At 45.9% G+C, this 18,103-nt stretch overlaps 2 protein-coding genes across 2 annotated transcripts; one reads left to right on the forward strand and one right to left on the reverse strand.

Moving 5' to 3' along the window:
* Window positions 1-1,119: 1,119 nt before the first annotated feature.
* Window positions 1,120-15,464, forward strand: riox1 (ribosomal oxygenase 1). Its single transcript, XM_056294575.1, has 15 exons — window positions 1,120-1,241; window positions 1,473-1,622; window positions 1,854-1,993; window positions 4,273-4,372; window positions 4,803-4,916; window positions 6,463-6,569; window positions 6,687-6,794; window positions 7,902-7,936; window positions 8,724-8,902; window positions 10,355-10,459; window positions 10,582-10,723; window positions 11,003-11,123; window positions 13,255-13,354; window positions 13,458-13,544; window positions 13,897-15,464. Exons 1-15 carry the CDS (start codon window positions 1,158-1,160, stop codon window positions 13,954-13,956), a joined length of 1,632 nt encoding a protein of 543 aa, XP_056150550.1. The 5' UTR covers window positions 1,120-1,157; the 3' UTR covers window positions 13,957-15,464.
* A 44-nt stretch (window positions 15,465-15,508) lies between these two features.
* On the reverse strand, window positions 15,509-17,940 carry LOC130125117 (NADH dehydrogenase [ubiquinone] 1 beta subcomplex subunit 1-like). The gene is made up of 3 exons (XM_056294576.1): window positions 17,870-17,940; window positions 16,885-17,028; window positions 15,509-15,710 (listed from the first exon to the last, which is right to left on the reverse strand). Exons 2-3 carry the CDS (start codon window positions 17,022-17,024, stop codon window positions 15,674-15,676), a joined length of 177 nt encoding a protein of 58 aa, XP_056150551.1. The 5' UTR covers window positions 17,025-17,028; window positions 17,870-17,940; the 3' UTR covers window positions 15,509-15,673.
* Between the last annotated feature and the right edge of the window lie 163 nt (window positions 17,941-18,103).

Raw genomic sequence — 18,103 nt, forward strand, 5'->3', positions numbered from 1 at the left:
CCGCCCCCCGGTCCCGACGTTTGGAGAGGCTTGACTGGGGGGGGGGGGAGGAGGAAAAGTCTTTCGTGGAGCCCTAAAGCTCTCGCATTCGCAAAGGGCTGCACCGAGAAGACCGCCGAAAACGTGACACATAGTCTAGAAACGTAATATATCACATATAACGTTAAAGGGGACGAGGGGTGGACGGGGAGGGGGGGCCATACGTCTCAACTGGCCAATTAGCTAGCCCGCTAGCCAGCAGTGGTCACACGTCAAGCTGGCGAGAAGAACGTTAGCTTCGGGCGGCGGCGGGGGGGGGGGCTGCTACTCACCTTCGGCACCGAACTCCCGAGAAGGAAGAAAGAAAACCGTCCCCGAAATAAAAGAGCCGCCGCCGCGGAAATCTGGCACGTCTCTCGCCTCGGTCACCGGTCCGACTAGCGCGTCTGCGTCTGCGCTCGGTGCGCCGCTACGTCGCCTCTCGCGGCGCGATTAAAAGCTGCACCGTCGGCGAGGCGGCCGAGCGAACAGCGCCGCCGCAAAGCATTCTGGGAGACGGCGCTGATCGGCCGAGGTAGCGTTGGGGAAGCGCCCTATCTAGCGGCTGTTAGCGGACGGTCTCGTTTTCCACGCTCGTGTCGAGGCGCTTTTGCTGTGGTTTTTTGCTCTTCTCCCCCTCCCCCCCCCCCCCGCGCGTGTGGCTGTTTGATTTGTTTCTTTCAAACGTGCAAACACCGCCAGCTGCTTTGCATGCATGAAACAGATAAATATACACGTGTGTTGCACACCGCTTATCCTGCCCGGGGGTCGCGGAGATGCTGGAGCCTATTATTATTTTATTATCGTTATCTTTATTATTGTTGCTGTTGTTGTCATTATTATTGTTATTATTATTATTATTATTATTATTAGTAGTAGTAGTAGTGGTGCAGGTACTATATAAAACTATACATGCATGTCGAGGCCAAGCAATAAATATCTGAAAATGGTTTTGTCACAGTTTGATGCAGACTTCTGATGATTTTTCTCGTAAGATAAACCTCCTTGAAGAGGACAGCGTCTCAAACGCAACGCCTTCCGCGTCAGTCCGCCGCGACGCCGAGGGCGATCGAGCGCGCTCGGTTTCACGGCTGCGGGACCCGCTAGCGGTCGCGGGGTGATGACGTAGCCGTCGGAAAATGGAGAAAAAACACATGTCCGCTTTTGAATTGTATCGCATGATATCGGCGCCTTTACCCCCCGCCAAGAAGACTTGCTTGCAGGTACAGGTTCTTATTCAACACGGTATACACTAGACTGGTATGCTTGTCGTAAGAAGAGTGTGCCCACACATTGAGTGTTAGTTACGCAAGCTGCGTTGGGATCATAACCCAGTGAAACGCGCCGCATTCAAGTGATGGCAGAATTTCAGTGACCAGCGTCTCAGTCAAAAATAATCCGCTTTGCATTCAAGACACGGCGTTCAGCCTCTTGCTTCCAAACGTCTCTTTCAGGTGTCCGCTAAGAAGAAAAAGCGAAAGGAAAATGGTGTCGCAGCCAAGACAGCCAGCAGCAAAGCTTTCACCAAGACTGAAAAGAAGAAAAGGGGAAAGAAGATCTTAAAAGCTGCTCAGACGGTTAAGAAGACCAACAGAGTTGAAAATGTAAATGTTCAGGTCATATTTGAATTGATGTTGGGGCAAAGGGCCTTGCAAATGATTCTCCCTCACAAAGCCGAACGAGTTGTGTGTGAAATTCAGTAAACATTTCCTGCTACAAGAAACGCATATATAAGGAGTTGTAAAGATTTGGTGCTGTAACATTTCTTGTTTTGTTTATATGAATTCTTGAAATGATTGAACCGTTGGTCAAAAGATAAACCTTGCTTCTTCCAGGAGGAGGATTGTGAAAATGGAGATGATGAGACGCTAGAATCTGTATTGACTGACTTGGCAAAAGTCAACAACAGCAGGGAGCGAGCAAGCAAGATGTTCCAATGGCTTATTCACCCCATTCCCTCCAAGACCTTCTTCAGGTACTGATGGATGTAATGGCATTGTTTCCCCTGCACTCATTCAACAGTGGTTGTCTGTCAACCACATTATTGCCACTTTTGTTGGAGCTGTAACAAGCTTTGAAATTTCAGCCCTAGAAATCCAAATATTCATTTTACGCATATAATCAGCACTTTCAGAATCATGTTTATTGGCCATGTATGTTTACACATACATGGAATTTGACTTTGGTTTCGTGGCTCTCTCGGTGTACTTAACATAGAATAACAACACTACAACACAGCAATCTTATGATATATACACAAGGATTGAGTTTGTGTGTGTGTGTGTGTGTGTATATATATATATGTATATGATAGTATAAATGGTTAGATTTATTTGACAGTGTTAAGCTTTCATTTGAATGACAGCCTGCAGAAAAAAACTTTTTATACCTGATTGTTTTGGGTACAGTGCTCTGTAGTGCCTACCGGAGGGGAGGAGTATAAGTCCTGAATGGAGGGCGAGTTGGCATCAATGATTTTCTCTACAGACCTAACTGTCCATTGTAGTCTGTCCCTGTCCTGTTTGGTGGCCGAACCAAACCAGACAGTGATGGATGTGCAGAGGGCAGACCGAATTATTGCAGTGTAGAACCGAATCAGCAGTTCCTGAGGCAGGTTGAACTTCCTGAGCTGGTGGAGAAAGTACATCCTGTGCTGGACCTTTCTGATGATTGTGTCTATGTTGGATGCCCACCTTAGATCCTGGGAGTTCGTGGAACCCAGAAATCTGTAGGTTTTCACTGTAGACACCATACTGTTGAGTATGGTGAGGGGGGGCAGTGTTTGGGGACACCTCCTGAAGTCCACTGTCATCTCCACTGTTTTGAGCGTGTTCTGCTCCAAGTTGTCATGGCTGCACCAGAGGGCCAGCTGATCAACCTCTCATCTATATGCAGACTCATCACCTTCCCAGATAAGGCAAATGATGGTTGTGTCATCCGCAAACTTCAGGAGTTTAACAGATGGGTCACCTGAGGTGCAGTCATTTGTGTAGAGGGAGAAGAGTAGAGCACACATCCCTGGGGGGTGCCAATGCTGATTGTCTGGGTGCTGGATGTGATTTTCCCCAGCCTAATCTGCTGCCTCCTGTCTGTCAGGAAGTTTTTAATCCACTGGCAGATGGGGGCTGGTACAGTGAGCTGGGTGAGTTTGGAGTGGAGGATATCTGGGACGATGGTGTTGAATGCTGAGTTGCATATGACCCTGTGGAGTTGAGGTGTTGGAAGATGTAGTGAAATCCCATGTTGACTGCATCCTCCACCGACCTGTTTGCTTGGTAGGCAAACTGCAGGGGGTCGAGCAGGAGGCCTGTGATTTCTTTCAGGTGGGCCAACACCAGTCTCTTGAAGGATTTCATGACCACAGACGTTAGGGCAATGGGCCCTAAGTCTTCACCAAAGACTTAAGTGGATACACAAACAAGAACGTGAGTTTATGTAGTTGTTAGCATTCATTCATTCATTCCTTCCTTCCTTCATTCATTCATCATCAGCCACTTTTCCGGGGTTGGGTCGCGGTGGCAGCAAGCTAAATAGGGCACTCCAGACGCTCCTCTCCCCAGCTCCTCCTGGGGGATCCCAAGGTGTTCCCACGCCAGATTGTTGACATGTTGTCCCTCCAGCGAGTACTGGGTCTACCCCGGGGTCTCCTCCCAGTTGGCCGTGCCCAGTAAACCTCCAAAGGAAGGTGCCCAGGAGGCATCCTAATCAGATGCCCGAACCACCTCAACTGGCTCCTTTCGACACGAAGGAGCAGCGGCTCTACGCCGAGCTCCCCCCAGATGTCTGAGCGCCTCACCCTATCTCTTAAGGCTGAGCCCAGACACCCTACGGAGGAGACTCATTTCAGCCGCTTGTATCAGCAATCTCACCCTTTCGGTGAACAAAGATTGACAGGTAAATTGAGAGCTTTGCCTTCCGGCTCAGCTCCTTCTTTACCACAATGGTCCGGTACAACATCCTCATTACTGCTGATGCTGCACCAATCCACCTGTCAATCTCCTGCTCCATGCTACCCTCACTCATGAACAAGACCCCGAAATACTTGAACTCCTTCACTTGAGGCAACAACTCATCCCCAACCTGGTTGTTAGCAGTTAAACTAAATCTGTGACTAGAACAGGGATGGATATGGACCCAAACTCTTTAATAAGTAACCATGTAACACTGCCTCAAAAATAGGTTATAACGATGTTTGTGTATGCTTGTTTTATCATTGAAATATCCTCAGGCTAACATTTATTCACCTCTCTTAAGGGATACATGGGAAAAGAAGCCCATTCTTGTCAAACGTCAGAATCGAGATTACTACAAGGGACTATTCTCCACTGCAGTGTTCGATCAAATATTGAGACAAGTAAGAATCACAAACATTAACCTGGCACACACCTGACACGCATAGATCCTGTATGTATATATGTATATTGAGAAATTTGTTTGTAAACTGTGATGCCATGAACATATACTGTATTTGTCTCAAATGCCCCTTTTCCACTACATGGCACCAGCCCGACTCGACTCGACTCGCAGAGTGTTGTTTTCCTTTACGATAACAGTACCCCCTCAGTGTAGCTGGTCTGCATTGATTTTGGTACCTGCTCCAGTTCTTTTGGACCCTTGACAAAGGTGGTACCAGAAAAGTGGTAACAGTTACCAAAATGCCGGTACTTTCCAGTAATGGAAAACGAAAAAGTCGAGTTGAGTTGAGCTGGTGCCATGTAGTGGAAAAGAAGCAAAACTGTCATATATTGACTAACTGAACTGCATGTTTCTTTTGTTTGTGTAAGGATGATGTCCAGTACGGAGTGAACTTGGATGTCACTAGTTATACCAATGGCAAGAGAGAGACACACAATCCACCAGGGAGAGCCTTGCCTTACACTGTATGGGACTTCTATGAGGTAGAGGAATCTGCTGGAATTCTGACTATTCTACAGCAAGAATGAATCATTTAGAGATGTGATTTTATTTTCTGTAACATTATTTGTAATCCCTTTACCCTTATCACTATCTAATGGGAAACTCAGCTCCTCATGCTTTTTTCTGTATAGGACCACATCCCTGACAATGAGGTTCCGTACAAAGAAAATCCTGCAAAATCATTGTTAATAAGAACATTCTCGTGGGCGTCCGGGTATCGAAGCGGTCTACTCCGTTGCCTACCAACACGGGAATCCCGGTTCAAATCCCCGTGTTACCTCCAGCTTGGTCGGGCGTCCCTACAGACACAATTGGCCATTTGGAAGCCGGATGTGGGTATTTGTCCTGGTCGCTGCACTAGCGCTTCCTCTGGTCAGTCGGGCCACCTGTTGGGGGGGGGAGGGGTACTGGGGGGAATAGCGTGATCCTCCCACGCGCTACGTCCCCCTGGTGAAATTCCTCACTGTCAGGTGAAAAGAAGCGGCTGGCGACTCCACATGTATTGGAGGAGACAGGTGGTAGTCTGCAGAGGGGGTGGAGGAGCAACTGGGAAGGCTCGAAAGAGTCGGGTAATTGGCCGGATACAATTGGAGAGAAAAAGGGGGGGAAATTAAAAAAAAAAAAGCAATTTATGGGGAAAACAGCAGAATAACATTCACAAATCATGCTATGTCAAATGCAGGTATTTTGAAACCTTTCAGTCCAAGGTGTTGAAAGTCAATAGTCGTTGAATTTGAACATGAGCAAGAACACCAGATCTGGTCGTGCATTTGCCTTATAGCAACCAAAAAGCATGCAACGGATACCACAGAATGACGTCGGTAAGGAATGAAGTCAACTCTGATAGCCTGTTTGTTCATTTGATGCTGCCTCCTGCCTAGTTGCAGTTGGTACATCCATACACCTCACCGGTTAAATTATAATACTGACCGCTACTTTCAGCCAGTGGCAGGAAACTAAGTCAGTGTTTCCCAACCCAGTCCTCAAGGACCCCCCCCCTATCCTGCAGATTTTCTTTGCAACCCTGAATAGGTATCTCTTTGTAGTTATTCAACCAATTAGCAATGAATTATGTCAGGTTTTGCACACCTTGCATAATTAAGTGCTATGAGATGATTGGTTGAGTAAGTACAAGCAGGGCTACCTATGCAGGGTTACAATGAAAATCTGCAGGATAGGGGGTCCCTGAGGTGGCTACCTATGCAGGGTACCTTTGAGGTGGCTACCTATACCTATTCTTGAGGTGGCTACCTATGCAGGGTTACAATGAAAATATGCAGGACAGGGGATCCTTGAGGTAGTCCTTGAAGTGGCCCACCTTAGCAAGGAAAATCTCGTGTTCTTTCATTTTATGTTCGACATCCCAGTGCACAGTGTGACGGTACAATGTTTTTTGATAATTTTTACAGTGCAAACCAGAGGTGATTTTTATGTCTGATGTATTACCGGTGCCTGCACAACATCAGCAATTAAATTTAGATTTCCTCAATGAATTGGGGTTCTCCGCCTTTCCCCTTTTCTTTTCAGAGCGGCTGCTCCCTCCGCATGCTGAATCCCCAGGCCTTCTCCTCCATCGTGTGGAACGTTCTGTCCATCCTTCAGGAGCAGTTTGGCAACATGGCCGGAGCCAATATGTGAGTGCTTGAGTAAGGAAAAAAAAAACAAAAACAAAAAACTGATGGTCCAGGTTTCAAAAGTGCGGGGAGGGAGAGACCCTGGTCAAATAGGTTTTTATTTTTTTCCTCAATCAGGTATCTGACGCCACCCGGAACGCAGGGCTTTGCTCCACATTATGACGACATTGAGGCATTTGTGGTTCAGCTGGAGGGAAAGAAACGTTGGAGAGTGTACAGTCCTCGGTGAGTTAGAGAACCTCTGTTAAGCTCAGTGTTGATTCCCGTCATTGGATTTGTTGTTGCCAAACAGAAAAAAAGGCAAACGTATCATTATGCATTTGGTAGAGTAAAATTGCTTGGACATGGTCTCTGGTCAGATACATTGAAGTTGTTTATTGAGTCATGTAAGAATGGTGTTTCATGTTGCCTACCAACACGGGGATCCCCAGTTCGAATCCCCGTGTTACCTCCGGCTTGGTCGGGCGTCTCAACAGACACAATTGGCCGTGTCTGCGGGTGGGAAGCCGGATGTGGGTATTTGTCCTGGTCGCTGCACTAGCGCCTCCTCTGGTCTGTCGGGGCGCCTGCTTTGGGGGGAAGGGGGAACTGGGGGGAATAGCGTGATCCTCCCATGCGCTACTACGTCCCCCTGGTGAAACTCTTCACTGTCAGGTGGAAATGTGCGGCTGGCGACTCCACATGTATCGGAGGAGGCATGTGGTAGTCTGCAGCCCTCCCTGGATCGGCAAAGGGGGTGGAGCATTGACCGGGACAGCTCGGAAGAGTGGGGTAATTGGCCAAGTGTAATTAGGGAGTAAAAGGGGGGGGGGGTCCAAAAGAAAAAGAATAATGGTGTACATGTGACTTTTTTCCCCTGGTAAACATGGTTCTTGATGTGTTGCGTTAAAGCACAAAACCAGCTGTCGTTGACTTTTAGTGCTGAATAGCATCAATAACAATAATAAAAAGAATGAATAAATAAAAGGGAGAACAGAAAGAACAGTGCAAACTGCGAGGACAAACGCCAAACAGATATGACAAATGCAACACGAGGTCACATCAGGAGCAACCAAAAGCCACAGAGTAAAGGTGAGTTTTTAGGAGAGCTTTAAAAGTAAACAGTAGGGGGGGCAGTTCTGATACATGGAGGTAGACTTCTCCATAGACTCTGGGCAGCAATGGCAAAGTTGTGGTCGCCCTTCAGCTCCATCTGAGAGCCTGGAGTCGACAGGAAAAACTGCTTGGATGATCCAAGTGCCTCGATGTGGAAATGGCCATTGTCCGTGTATTATATTGATCTGTTTTAACCAGAAGCTCACTCCAAAGTCTGTATTTTTGTTACTTTTTTAGGACAGAGGAAGAGTTCCTGCCTGTGTTTTCAAGCCGTAAGTACAAAAACACTTTATACTTACTGGTAGTTTTGCTAATAGACTACAAGTCAGTCTCATAGCAGGCCTGAATGAAAGAGCAGTTTCCCATAATTCTCAGCAGCTGCTTTTAATTTGCTTGGCGAGGACACAGGTTTCACCAGAGGAGACAGGTTTCACCAGGGATACTTTGTGTCTGTTATCAAGTATTGGTTAAGCTTGATTTGATTGGCTAAGCTGGGTAAGATTTCTGGCATTTTCTTTTCTGCCACTTCATTCTATGTGGACAACTCCACCTTACTGGCACCTATGTATATTAAAGCACACTGTAAAATGTAAAATTGTGGCGTCCGGGTAGCGTGGCGGTCTATTCCATTGCCTACCAATAAGAGGCTCGCTGGTTCAAATCCCCGCGTTACCTCCGGCTTAGTCAGGCGTCCCTACAGACACAACTGGCCGTGTCTGCGGGTGGGAAGCCGAATGTGGGTGTGTGTCCTGGTCGCTGCACTAGTGCCTCCTCTTGGCAGTCGGGGCGCCTGTTCAGGGGGGAGGGGGAACTGGGAGGAATAGCGTGGAGATATATGGTAGTCTGCAGCCCTTCCCGGATCGACAGAGGGGGTGGAGCATTGACCAGGACGGCTTGGAAGAGTGGGGTAATTGGCCGGATACAATTGAGGAGAAAAATGGGGAAAATTCCAAAAAAAATAAAAATTGTAGCAATTTTTGAGTGTGCCGTCGTTCTCTCCTTGAAACCCAGAATTATGCGGGCCTGTCTTCTAATTGGCTCTTTTGTATTTTCTCTCAGCTAACTTCAGTCAGAAAGAGATTGGGAAGCCCATCCTTGAGGTGGTCCTGGAGGCCGGGGACCTCCTCTACTTCCCCCGAGGGTTCATCCATCAGGGCGACTGCCTGCCAGATGCACACTCCCTTCATATCACTATCTCCTCTTACCAGAAGAACAGCTGGGGAGACCTGCTCATGAAGGTTGTGCTTTCTGCGTTGTTCGTTGTGTAGATACCAAAAAGTCAGTAATGATCGCAAGGGCTCTTGTCGTCAAAGGTACGACAAAACACAACAACCCAAACAGTACTGGCAGTGTAAAGGCATGAGTATGACAATATTATCACATGCTAAAAGGGTGTTTTTGATATTAAGTGAAATTGCTCACATTATTATAATTCCCTTTGCAAAGTGTTATGTGCTAGTTCGTTAAATACAGGTTGGTAAGCACTTAATGATATGAATGATACAAAGACATTTGAGACATCATATATACTTTATAACATATAGTAAGGCTGTATAAGTGTATTATTTTTTATTAATTTTATTTATATTTATTATATTTATCCATCCATCCATTATACGAACCGCTTATCCTGCTCTCAGGGTCGCGGCGATGCTGGAGCCTATCCCAGCAGTCATTGGGTGGCAGCCGGGGAGACACGCTGGACAGGCCATCAAGCCATCACACACGCGCACACACACACACACACACACACACATTCATACCTAGGGACAATTTAGTTTGGCCAATTCACCTGACTTACATGTCTTTGGACTGTGGGAGGAAACCGGAGCACCTGGAGGAAACCCACACAGACCCGGAGAGAACATGCAAACTCCACACAGAGGATGACCCGGGACGACCCCCTATGGTTGGACTACTCCAAGGCTCGAACCCAGGACCTTCTTGCTTTGAGGTGACCGTGCTAACCACTGCGCCACCGTGCCACCTATTATATTGATATCTATTATATTTATTTATTATTATTTCATTATTTTATTTTATTCATTTATTATTATATTTTTTGGGTGGCACGGTGGTTAACGCAGTTGCCTCATAGCAAGAAGGTCCTGGGTTCAAACCCTGGGGTAGTCCAATCTTGGTGGGTCATCCCGGGTCGTCCTCTGTGTGGAGTTTGCATGTTCTCCCCGTGTCTGCGTGGGTTTCCTCCGGGTGCTCCGGTTTCCTCCCACAGTCCAAAGACATGTAGGTCAGGTGGCTCGGCTGTACTAAATTGTCCCTAGGTGTGAATGTGTCGGCCCTGTGACGGCCTGGCAGCCTGTCCAGGGTGTCTCCCCACCTGCTGCCCAGTGACTGCTGGGATAGGCTCCAGTATCCCCACGACCCAGAGTAAGGATGGGCGGTTTGGGTGATGGATGGAAATGCATTATTTTTACTGCTTACTCAGTATTCAACATGTAGTCTATTGCAGGGGTGAGACAATTTTATGTCACACGTGTATTGTTACAGGAATTAAGATGTTAATGATGAGCGTCTGTGGGAAATGAACTTCTAGCACATTAAGTCTAAACAGACTCTCTCAAACCTAAACCCAAATGTCTGCAGCAGTCTGCCGGTGTCTGTTCACTGGGTTACATTTATAAAAGAGCTTTCGGAGTTCAGCTGCTGACAGCCTCCATTTTGAATTCCAGGTGGTCCCGGCAGCATTAGAAGTAGCAATGGAGGAAGACGTGGAGTACAGACGAGGCCTGCCGCTGGACTACCTAACATACATGGGAGTGCAGAATTCTGACAAGGTACGTCACTCCACCGAAAGGACATTTCAGTTTGTCACTACCGACGCAACTCTGTTATGCGCCGGTTTCAAAAGACTTCCGCGTTTCCTCAGAGGAACTGACCCGAGTTTTCCACTGTGTAGGATGATCCCCGCAGGTCGAAATTCTTGTCTCAAATTGAGAGCTTGATGAAGAAGCTGGCAAGTTACGCTCCGGTGGATGCTGCTGTGGATCAGAAATCCAAGGGTTTCTTCCATGACTGCCTGCCCCCCGTGCTCACTCCAGGTGTACATCAGTGAATATGTTGGCATTAGAAAATGTCAGCTAAATTGTCTTAACGCAATGTTTGAATGTCAAAAATGAATTGCAACGAACTTTTGATGAGGTGTTAAAACCTTCATTTTATGGGAAAATATCTCTTAAGTTGTGTTGAAACCAACTGCTTCAATTGACTGAATTCACCCTAACCGTGAGATATTTATTGCATACATCAGTGTTAAAAGTGTTCCTGTTTCGTTGTCGGTCTTTCCGACCATGAAACTCATTTCATGCCATCTCTAACAGAGGAACTGGCCAGCAGTGTGCAGGGAGCCCCCATCAGATGGGGACACGACGAGGTTTTGGACGTTGGGGCAACTATCAGAAACCAGACCCGGGTCCGACTCATTCGCGCCGGGTGTGCCAGGTAACACGGTATTAAATGAAACCCTTGTGGGTGTCCAGGGGGGCAAGGGCACAGTATACCACCTGTCACTTTCTACTGTATACTGCGTTGTATGTTACTGCGTACTGACCGCCATCCATCTTTAAAGTACTCCCTGCTATAACAGGCCCTGCGTTAAGCAAACCAAAGGTGCTCATGCCGGGGTGCCTGCATTGCCGATACACAGCTCTGGATCTGTTTATTTTATAATCTGTTATCTCCTTACCTGGTTTTGTCATACATGTTGGTCTACGTGCTGAAGTAGTTATCAGGCATCTCAGCGTGGGAAGTTGGTCAAAACTGCCCGTAAATTCTCAAGTGACAAACTTTGGTCCTGTTTTTGCAAATGGGACCAAAATGAAATAAAAATATCAAAATGGAGTGAGAACATATTTTCCTAATTTCAACCCTAGGAAAGGACTACCAAGTCCATCAGTATTTAGAGGAGCATGAGAGGTGTCAGAACCCATTAGGCGTTCCCGGCAGATGGCGGTGAGATAAAAGATGCGCGCCTGCAGGAAGGGTGTAAAACTCCTACAGAAAATCTACGTCCACAGTGTTGTTGTTTTTTGTTTTTCTTGCCCTTTTGTATCTGTTTAAGTCGGAGAGTACTGCTGGCGTCGTGTGTGGCTGCCGCTTCTCCCTCTCGTAGCCCCCCCTTCCCATCCACCCCTGTATGTCTGCGCTATGTTTATCAGTTTTCTTGTTTCACCGCCATTTATTGTAAAGCGACTTTGAGTGTTAGAAAAGCACTATATAAGTTTAATTTATTATTATTATGTATTGGGAACACTTGGCAGTGTGGGAAAAGAAATTGATTTGATCCAAATGGAATACTTTTTGAGTGACACTATCCAGGGTGCAGTCTCTCCGTCAACGTGTAGCTTTTGCACCATCTCCTTGGAAACGAAAGTTCTTGCAACTTCATGCTTCTCGGCAACCGGACAAGCGCAGCAATGCGAGTGATGATTTAGGTCCCTCACAAACATCCATCAGTAGAATTATGAATCATAACTTTTTTTTGGGGGGGGGGGGATTTTTCCCCTTCTTTTTTTCTCCCCAATTGTACCTGGCCAATTAATTACCCCACTCTTCCAAGCCGTCCTGGTCGCTGCTCCACCCCCCTCTGCCGATTCGGGGAGGGCTGCAGACTACCACATGACTCCTCCAATATATGTGGAGTTGCCAGCTGCTTTTCAGCTGACAGTGAGGAGTTTCGCCAGGGGGACGTAGCACGTGGGAGGATCACGCTATTCCCCCCCAGTTCCCCCTCCCACCCAAACAGGTGCCCCGATCGACCAAAGGAGGCGCTAGTGCAGCGACCAGGACACATACCCACATCCGACTTCTCACCCGCAGACACGGCCAATTGTGTCTGTGGGGATTCAACCAGCAATCTGTGTTAATTGGCAACAGAATAGACTGCTATGCTACCCAGACACCCCATGAATCGTAACTCTTGACTGCCCTAATTCCTAGATTATTGGCCCAAGCAAAGATAAGGATACATTTGTGAATTGCAGGCGTTACCAAAGCAAACTATTGTCCATTATCGGTGCGGTTGCTAGGTGGCCTGGGTATAAGCCTGACTCAAGACAGCTGAGGAAGAGCAGTCTCAACTTTGAGAGCACTCACATAACCCCTGCAAGTCACTTGCTTGCTGACAGTGGGTATTTCCTTAAGGTCCATAATTATGAGTCACAGAGCATAATGCAGAGAAAACTACAATTTGCCATCGTAAGATCACTTTGCAGTTTGAAGCGTCATAAAATAATGTCAGTTTCTCTTAAGAGTAATTCCCCTCCTGGTTGGGTGTGTAGAAGGCTTCATAAGTAATCCCCTAGTCTTACTCTTAGGTAAGTATTTTTAGTCCTAATACTACTTTTAGTGTGATTCCTCTGAGTAACTTGAGACACTATGGCTAATCTATTACTTTTGTTATCGCTATGTTGGACCATTTTTCTCCTTATAGTAACACAATTTCTCCTGGAGGCTCATCGGTGTTTCATCTGACTCTCTCTCTCATCATCATCGCTCTCAAGCATCAAGGCAGAAATGTACTCTCAAAATTGTACACGTGCAACCCTATCTCTCTCTCTCTTGGTCTATCTAGGCTGTGTTGTGATGGAGAGACAGTTCATTTATACTACACCACTGAAAACTCCAGAGTTTACCACAAAGAGGAGCCGAAGAGTTTTGAAATAAAAACAGAGGTAGGAAAAATAATTCAACCTGCGTCAAGCCCTCACTTTGTTTTCTGTATTGTTCAACATGATGTTGGCTCACTCATACTTCTGGTGGGTGTTTTTTTTTCAGCACACAGACGCCGTTGAGTTTCTGATCCACTCATATCCCAAGTTTGTGACGGTTGGAAGTTTTCCATGTGATTCACCAGAGGACAAAGTATGTTTTCAAAATGGGAATTGTTGACATGTGATAACCACAAATGCATGCTCTGTTCAAACTAGCAGTGATGGCCGGGTCAGTATTCAGAGGAGTGTGCTGGGGCTTCTGAGATGACAGAAATAAAAGCCGGGCTTTATGGGGCCAGCAAGGGCCTCAATTGACCACAAATTCGGTACAAGGTGCCCACTAGATAACCCCATCTACATGCCTTCTTTTACCCGCCCCACTTTCTGCAAAATCAAGCCAGGTTTCAACATAGGGGCTCACAGTGGTTGTGTTGTTCAATTTAATTGCGTTATCATCCCCAGTGGTGCACCGGTTCTCATGGAAATGTCATCTTTGTTTGCAGATCACTTTGGCTGAGCTGCTGTTTGAGAGGGGGATTATCCACACCGCGGAGCCTCTGTAATGGACAGAGTTTCGTGACAGTATCTGTCAATAAACGTATCCAGATGAACGGATTCAACTTTCTGTTATCTGTTATGGACGTAGACATTTTCAATTCTGGCAGCTGCATAATTGCGGTTGTACAAAGAGGTTTTGAATTCAGAATATTTCTGGTGACAATTGACCTTTTGCAAAGTCCCGCCCCCCCCCTTAGTTACTGTTGCTATGCCCATCAAGCGTTTCAGAACCATCCAGGAAGTAGCCGGAAAACACCAAAACGTGAAGGAAGAAATCAGCGCATTCCCAGAGAAAATAAGTGATGTATTTTGGAGTAATTCATCCTTAATATCATCCCGTGAAAGGCAGAAGGGGTTACAGTATGCAGAAGGGATACTTTCAGAATATTAAAAGTAAAACTGACTTGCGTGGACTCCGGGCTGCCGGGTGCGACTGTAATTGAGAGTAAAGCTTACCGGTCGCAATCAGAGAAACCCCATCAACTAATTCTGAAACACACTGTGGACCAATTGCGCTCTTGCACTGTAGGGTAAGTTAAATATTTCAGCTATTATTGGTATATTTTTAATAATCCATTGTCAACACTGTATTACAGTGTTGACTTTGGCCAAGGTGCCCCATGGCGTTCTCTTATCCAGGCTTTTTCGGGGGTTCTGTACGGGCTCCTGGGGGTCGGCGGTTTGGCAAAGGACATGCCCTGGGGCCAGGGGAACCGCCCCATGATTTTTTTATTTTTTTTTACCTTCAGACCAGAACCGGTATTTTCAACAAAATAAGGCAAACGAGATGCCACCACAGGCGGGATGCCTTTGCCGAAAGGCCAGTCCCCACCTGAAGCTCACAGAGGGGGAGAAACCTTTAAAAGAGGCCAGATATGGGGAGGTCAGACTGGCCAGAGACCATCCCAGGGCCCAGCCAACCCTGCCAGCGGGTCTTTATGCTCTGAAAAGGTGGAACCTGGCTAACCTGGGGCTAGGATAACAAAGTTATGTTCATGGGCTAGCTATCATTAGCTATCGTTAAATTAGGTATCTCTGGCCACAGACTAGGCTGGTTACATTCAGCAGGTAACAGTAATAATACGTTAGCTATATGAGCTATCAATAATGGCTAGTAGCAAGCTTAGCTTGGAGCAGACAGGTATTTTTGTTGATTTTGGGTGGATTAAGCTGGTCATGGGGTCTGCTATACTGCGAAATCCATTGCCGGCATTGCGCTTCTTGCGTTCTGGGTTTCGGGAAGGGAAAGAAAATTACACCCCCTCCAAACTTTTCACATAGAGTATCCGATTTGCAGATCCCATAGGCACACCGTTTCAGCATTTTGCTGTCTGTCTGAAAGCTTGACGGACCTCCCTCACATAGGAACCGTTGCTAAGGTAGGATTGGACAAGCCCCGTTCTGGGGCGGTACTTTGCAAAAGGTCAATTACCCTTCATAAGATCATACATATTTTAAGAATTTACTGTCCCATTCAGCATCAAATAACAGATTTTTGTAAATCCGTTTTTTTTTTAAATAAAAACACAACAACAAAGATACACTGAATGTCTGGCATCTTTTGATGAGAAAGACATGTTTATGACTGGTTGAAACCACTCAACAATGAAAGCAAAGAGTTCGTCTTAAATAATCTGACTTGAGGGCCACCCAGCGTCCTTCACTTTACAGATGACGAAGCTTGGGGACAGTGGGACAGTTAACATTCCAGGGCTGGGTGATCTATCTCCAGGTGACTTCCTCGCCAGGCTTCAGTTCCCTGAAGAAAGGAAAAGATTAGAACTTTTCACTATGCTAAGCATAAATTGGTTAAAATTGCCATATTTTAATTGTTTTTAAAAATCTGTGGGTAACCACACCAGTATGTGCGCACTGTTTCATTATTAACCTTCAGAGAGCTTAAAAGAAGTGGCGTGGCTTTATGATGAAGTAGTATGTCCAAACAGTCATAGTTTTTACTCGCATACTAATAGTATGCTGGAAGATGGTACACATATGTATAAGTAGTATGCGATTTTGGACCTAACCTCTGATGTTAGCATAGCAGGATAAACCGATACAGCTAATAACACTAATAATGGCTCTATTTGATTTAGGTGTACCAGCACACTCATCAGCATTGACAGACAGAGCCAGAACTAAAAATTCTCAATAGTACTCTCAATGCTGGTTCTTTGACATACCTACGTCCAACAGAGCAATGTGTATCTGCAGCTGTGTTTATCTTGCTATGCTAATATCACAGTAAAGACTAGCCTGCCATGTTTTAACCTTTACATGGTTTTTAACCCTGCTTATCATACGCAGGGTCGCGGGAAGCTGGAGGCTATCCCAGCAGTCTGGACGGCAGACGGGGAGACACCCTGGACAGGCCACCAGCCCATCACAGGGCCGACACATTCACACCTAGGGACAATTTAGTATGGCCCTTTCACCTGACCTACATGTCTTTAGACTGTGGGAGGAAACCCATGCAGACACAGGGAGAACATGCAAACTTCACACAGACGACGACCTGGGACGGCCCCCAAGGTTGGACTACCCCAGGGCTCGAACCCAGGACCTTCTTGCTGTAAGGCGACCGCGCTAACCACTGTGCCACCCGATCTAGGGTATATTTACTTTTTAAAACGTAGGAATAACTTGTGGTGTGAGAAGACAGCCAATCTCTTGAGAAAGGGCTCTATCACATGAAATGGTTTACAAACTCATTGAATTGACAGCCCGGCCCCAGTGCTACACTTACAGCCCTATGCATTTGCTCAAGGCTGTTTGAGTTACACGATTCATACAATGACAAAATGGGCATAAATAAGACTATAATGAACATTTTTGCATTTACTTTGAAATATCTCCTAGTGTCTGGCATTAACGTGTCAACAAAGATCTGCTGTGCATTCTTGGTAGTTATTTAGCTGCTTTTTTGTCCTTACCTGCGGTACAAAATACTTTTGTTTCTGTAAGCAGTCAGTTTCTCATCCTGTCGTCGGTCCAGGTACATTCCAATCACGAAGCCCATGGGCACCAATATGTTCACCCAGTATTCACGCACAATTGCGCCGAAGTTGACCATGATTCTTTCAGAAACAAGGGAAACACAAACAGACAAAACACATATAGCTGGAAAAAAACGCTATGCTTCTATAAGCAGAATTCCTGTTCATAGATGCTAATAACATTTCTATTCACTGTACCAACAAGACTGACCCCCTCACATGGTTACAAACCAAAAACTGGTGTAATCTCACCAAACCTTATTTTTTCTCTTGCAGAAAATATTGATTTAATCTCTGATTAGCTCCTTGAAATCTCTGCTTCTATTAGCACCACAAACTTCAACTGATTTATGTTAACAGTTGGGATCATGTCCTGCCAAAATGTAAACGCAGTGTCGTTAAAAATTGGCAAGGGTTGTCGTTAAACTGCTTAACCTTGATCATTATAATTAACAACAATGTTTTGTCAGATCTGCAGGACTCTGGGGTAATTCTAGCGCCTTACACACAATCATTGACTCCATCGGGGAAACAGACCATTGATCCAGTGGCATATTGTACATCTGGAACTAGCTAGCGTGGAACAGCTGCAGCTACAAAGCAGCCTATATCATTAAAGTAGTCCCACACGAGAGAAGTAAAAATTCAACTTAAAAAAAAAAAGTAAATCCGCTACCACACACAGCATGCACCACGTAATCGTCTTCACACTAATATGCAGCTAGCTGTAATCACAGCAGCAAAACGCCAGCTCTCAACAAGCTAGCTAACGGACTAGCATTAGCGCATGGATAATCGATAACTATTTCCAGAAAGGTTCTATAACAGGTCCTACTGCAGCTGTACACTGGCAAGCATATTACAGCTAAATCGCACAATAGTGTGACAGAACACGTTACAGTATATACAGTCAAGCTACTACCTAGTATCTGTGCCAAGCCAACGTCTTTAGCAGCTACCGAACCAGGCAGAGGACATTGGACGATACCAACTGTGTAAACAAGGCGTGGGTGCCTGAAAAATATTACCACTATTTTTCGCCTTTGGCGTCTCTCTTCGCGTTTTAATGTTGATCCTATTTAAATATTTCACATAGTTATTGAAGTTCAAAACGCCAACGTGATTGTTTTCAGTTTGAGAAAAAAAATGTTTTTGT

Source organism: Lampris incognitus, chromosome 15, assembly GCF_029633865.1.
Source record: "Lampris incognitus isolate fLamInc1 chromosome 15, fLamInc1.hap2, whole genome shotgun sequence".
Classification (NCBI taxonomy): domain Eukaryota; kingdom Metazoa; phylum Chordata; class Actinopteri; order Lampriformes; family Lampridae; genus Lampris; species Lampris incognitus.

Excerpts from the sequence above, each read along its gene's own strand:
- LOC130125117 (XM_056294576.1), bottom strand. The coding sequence starts at position 17,024 with ATGGTCAACTTCGGCGCAATTGTGCGTGAATACTGGGTGAACATATTG. Across the intron at positions 15,711-16,884 it reads AAAAGTATTTTGTACCGCAG|GGAACTGAAGCCTGGCGAGG; the intron begins GTAAGGACAAAA and ends TCCTTTCTTCAG.
- riox1 (XM_056294575.1), top strand. The coding sequence starts at position 1,158 with ATGGAGAAAAAACACATGTCCGCTTTTGAATTGTATCGCATGATATCG. Across the intron at positions 7,937-8,723 it reads CCTGCCTGTGTTTTCAAGCC|CTAACTTCAGTCAGAAAGAG; the intron begins GTAAGTACAAAA and ends ATTTTCTCTCAG. Across the intron at positions 10,460-10,581 it reads GAGTGCAGAATTCTGACAAG|GATGATCCCCGCAGGTCGAA; the intron begins GTACGTCACTCC and ends TCCACTGTGTAG.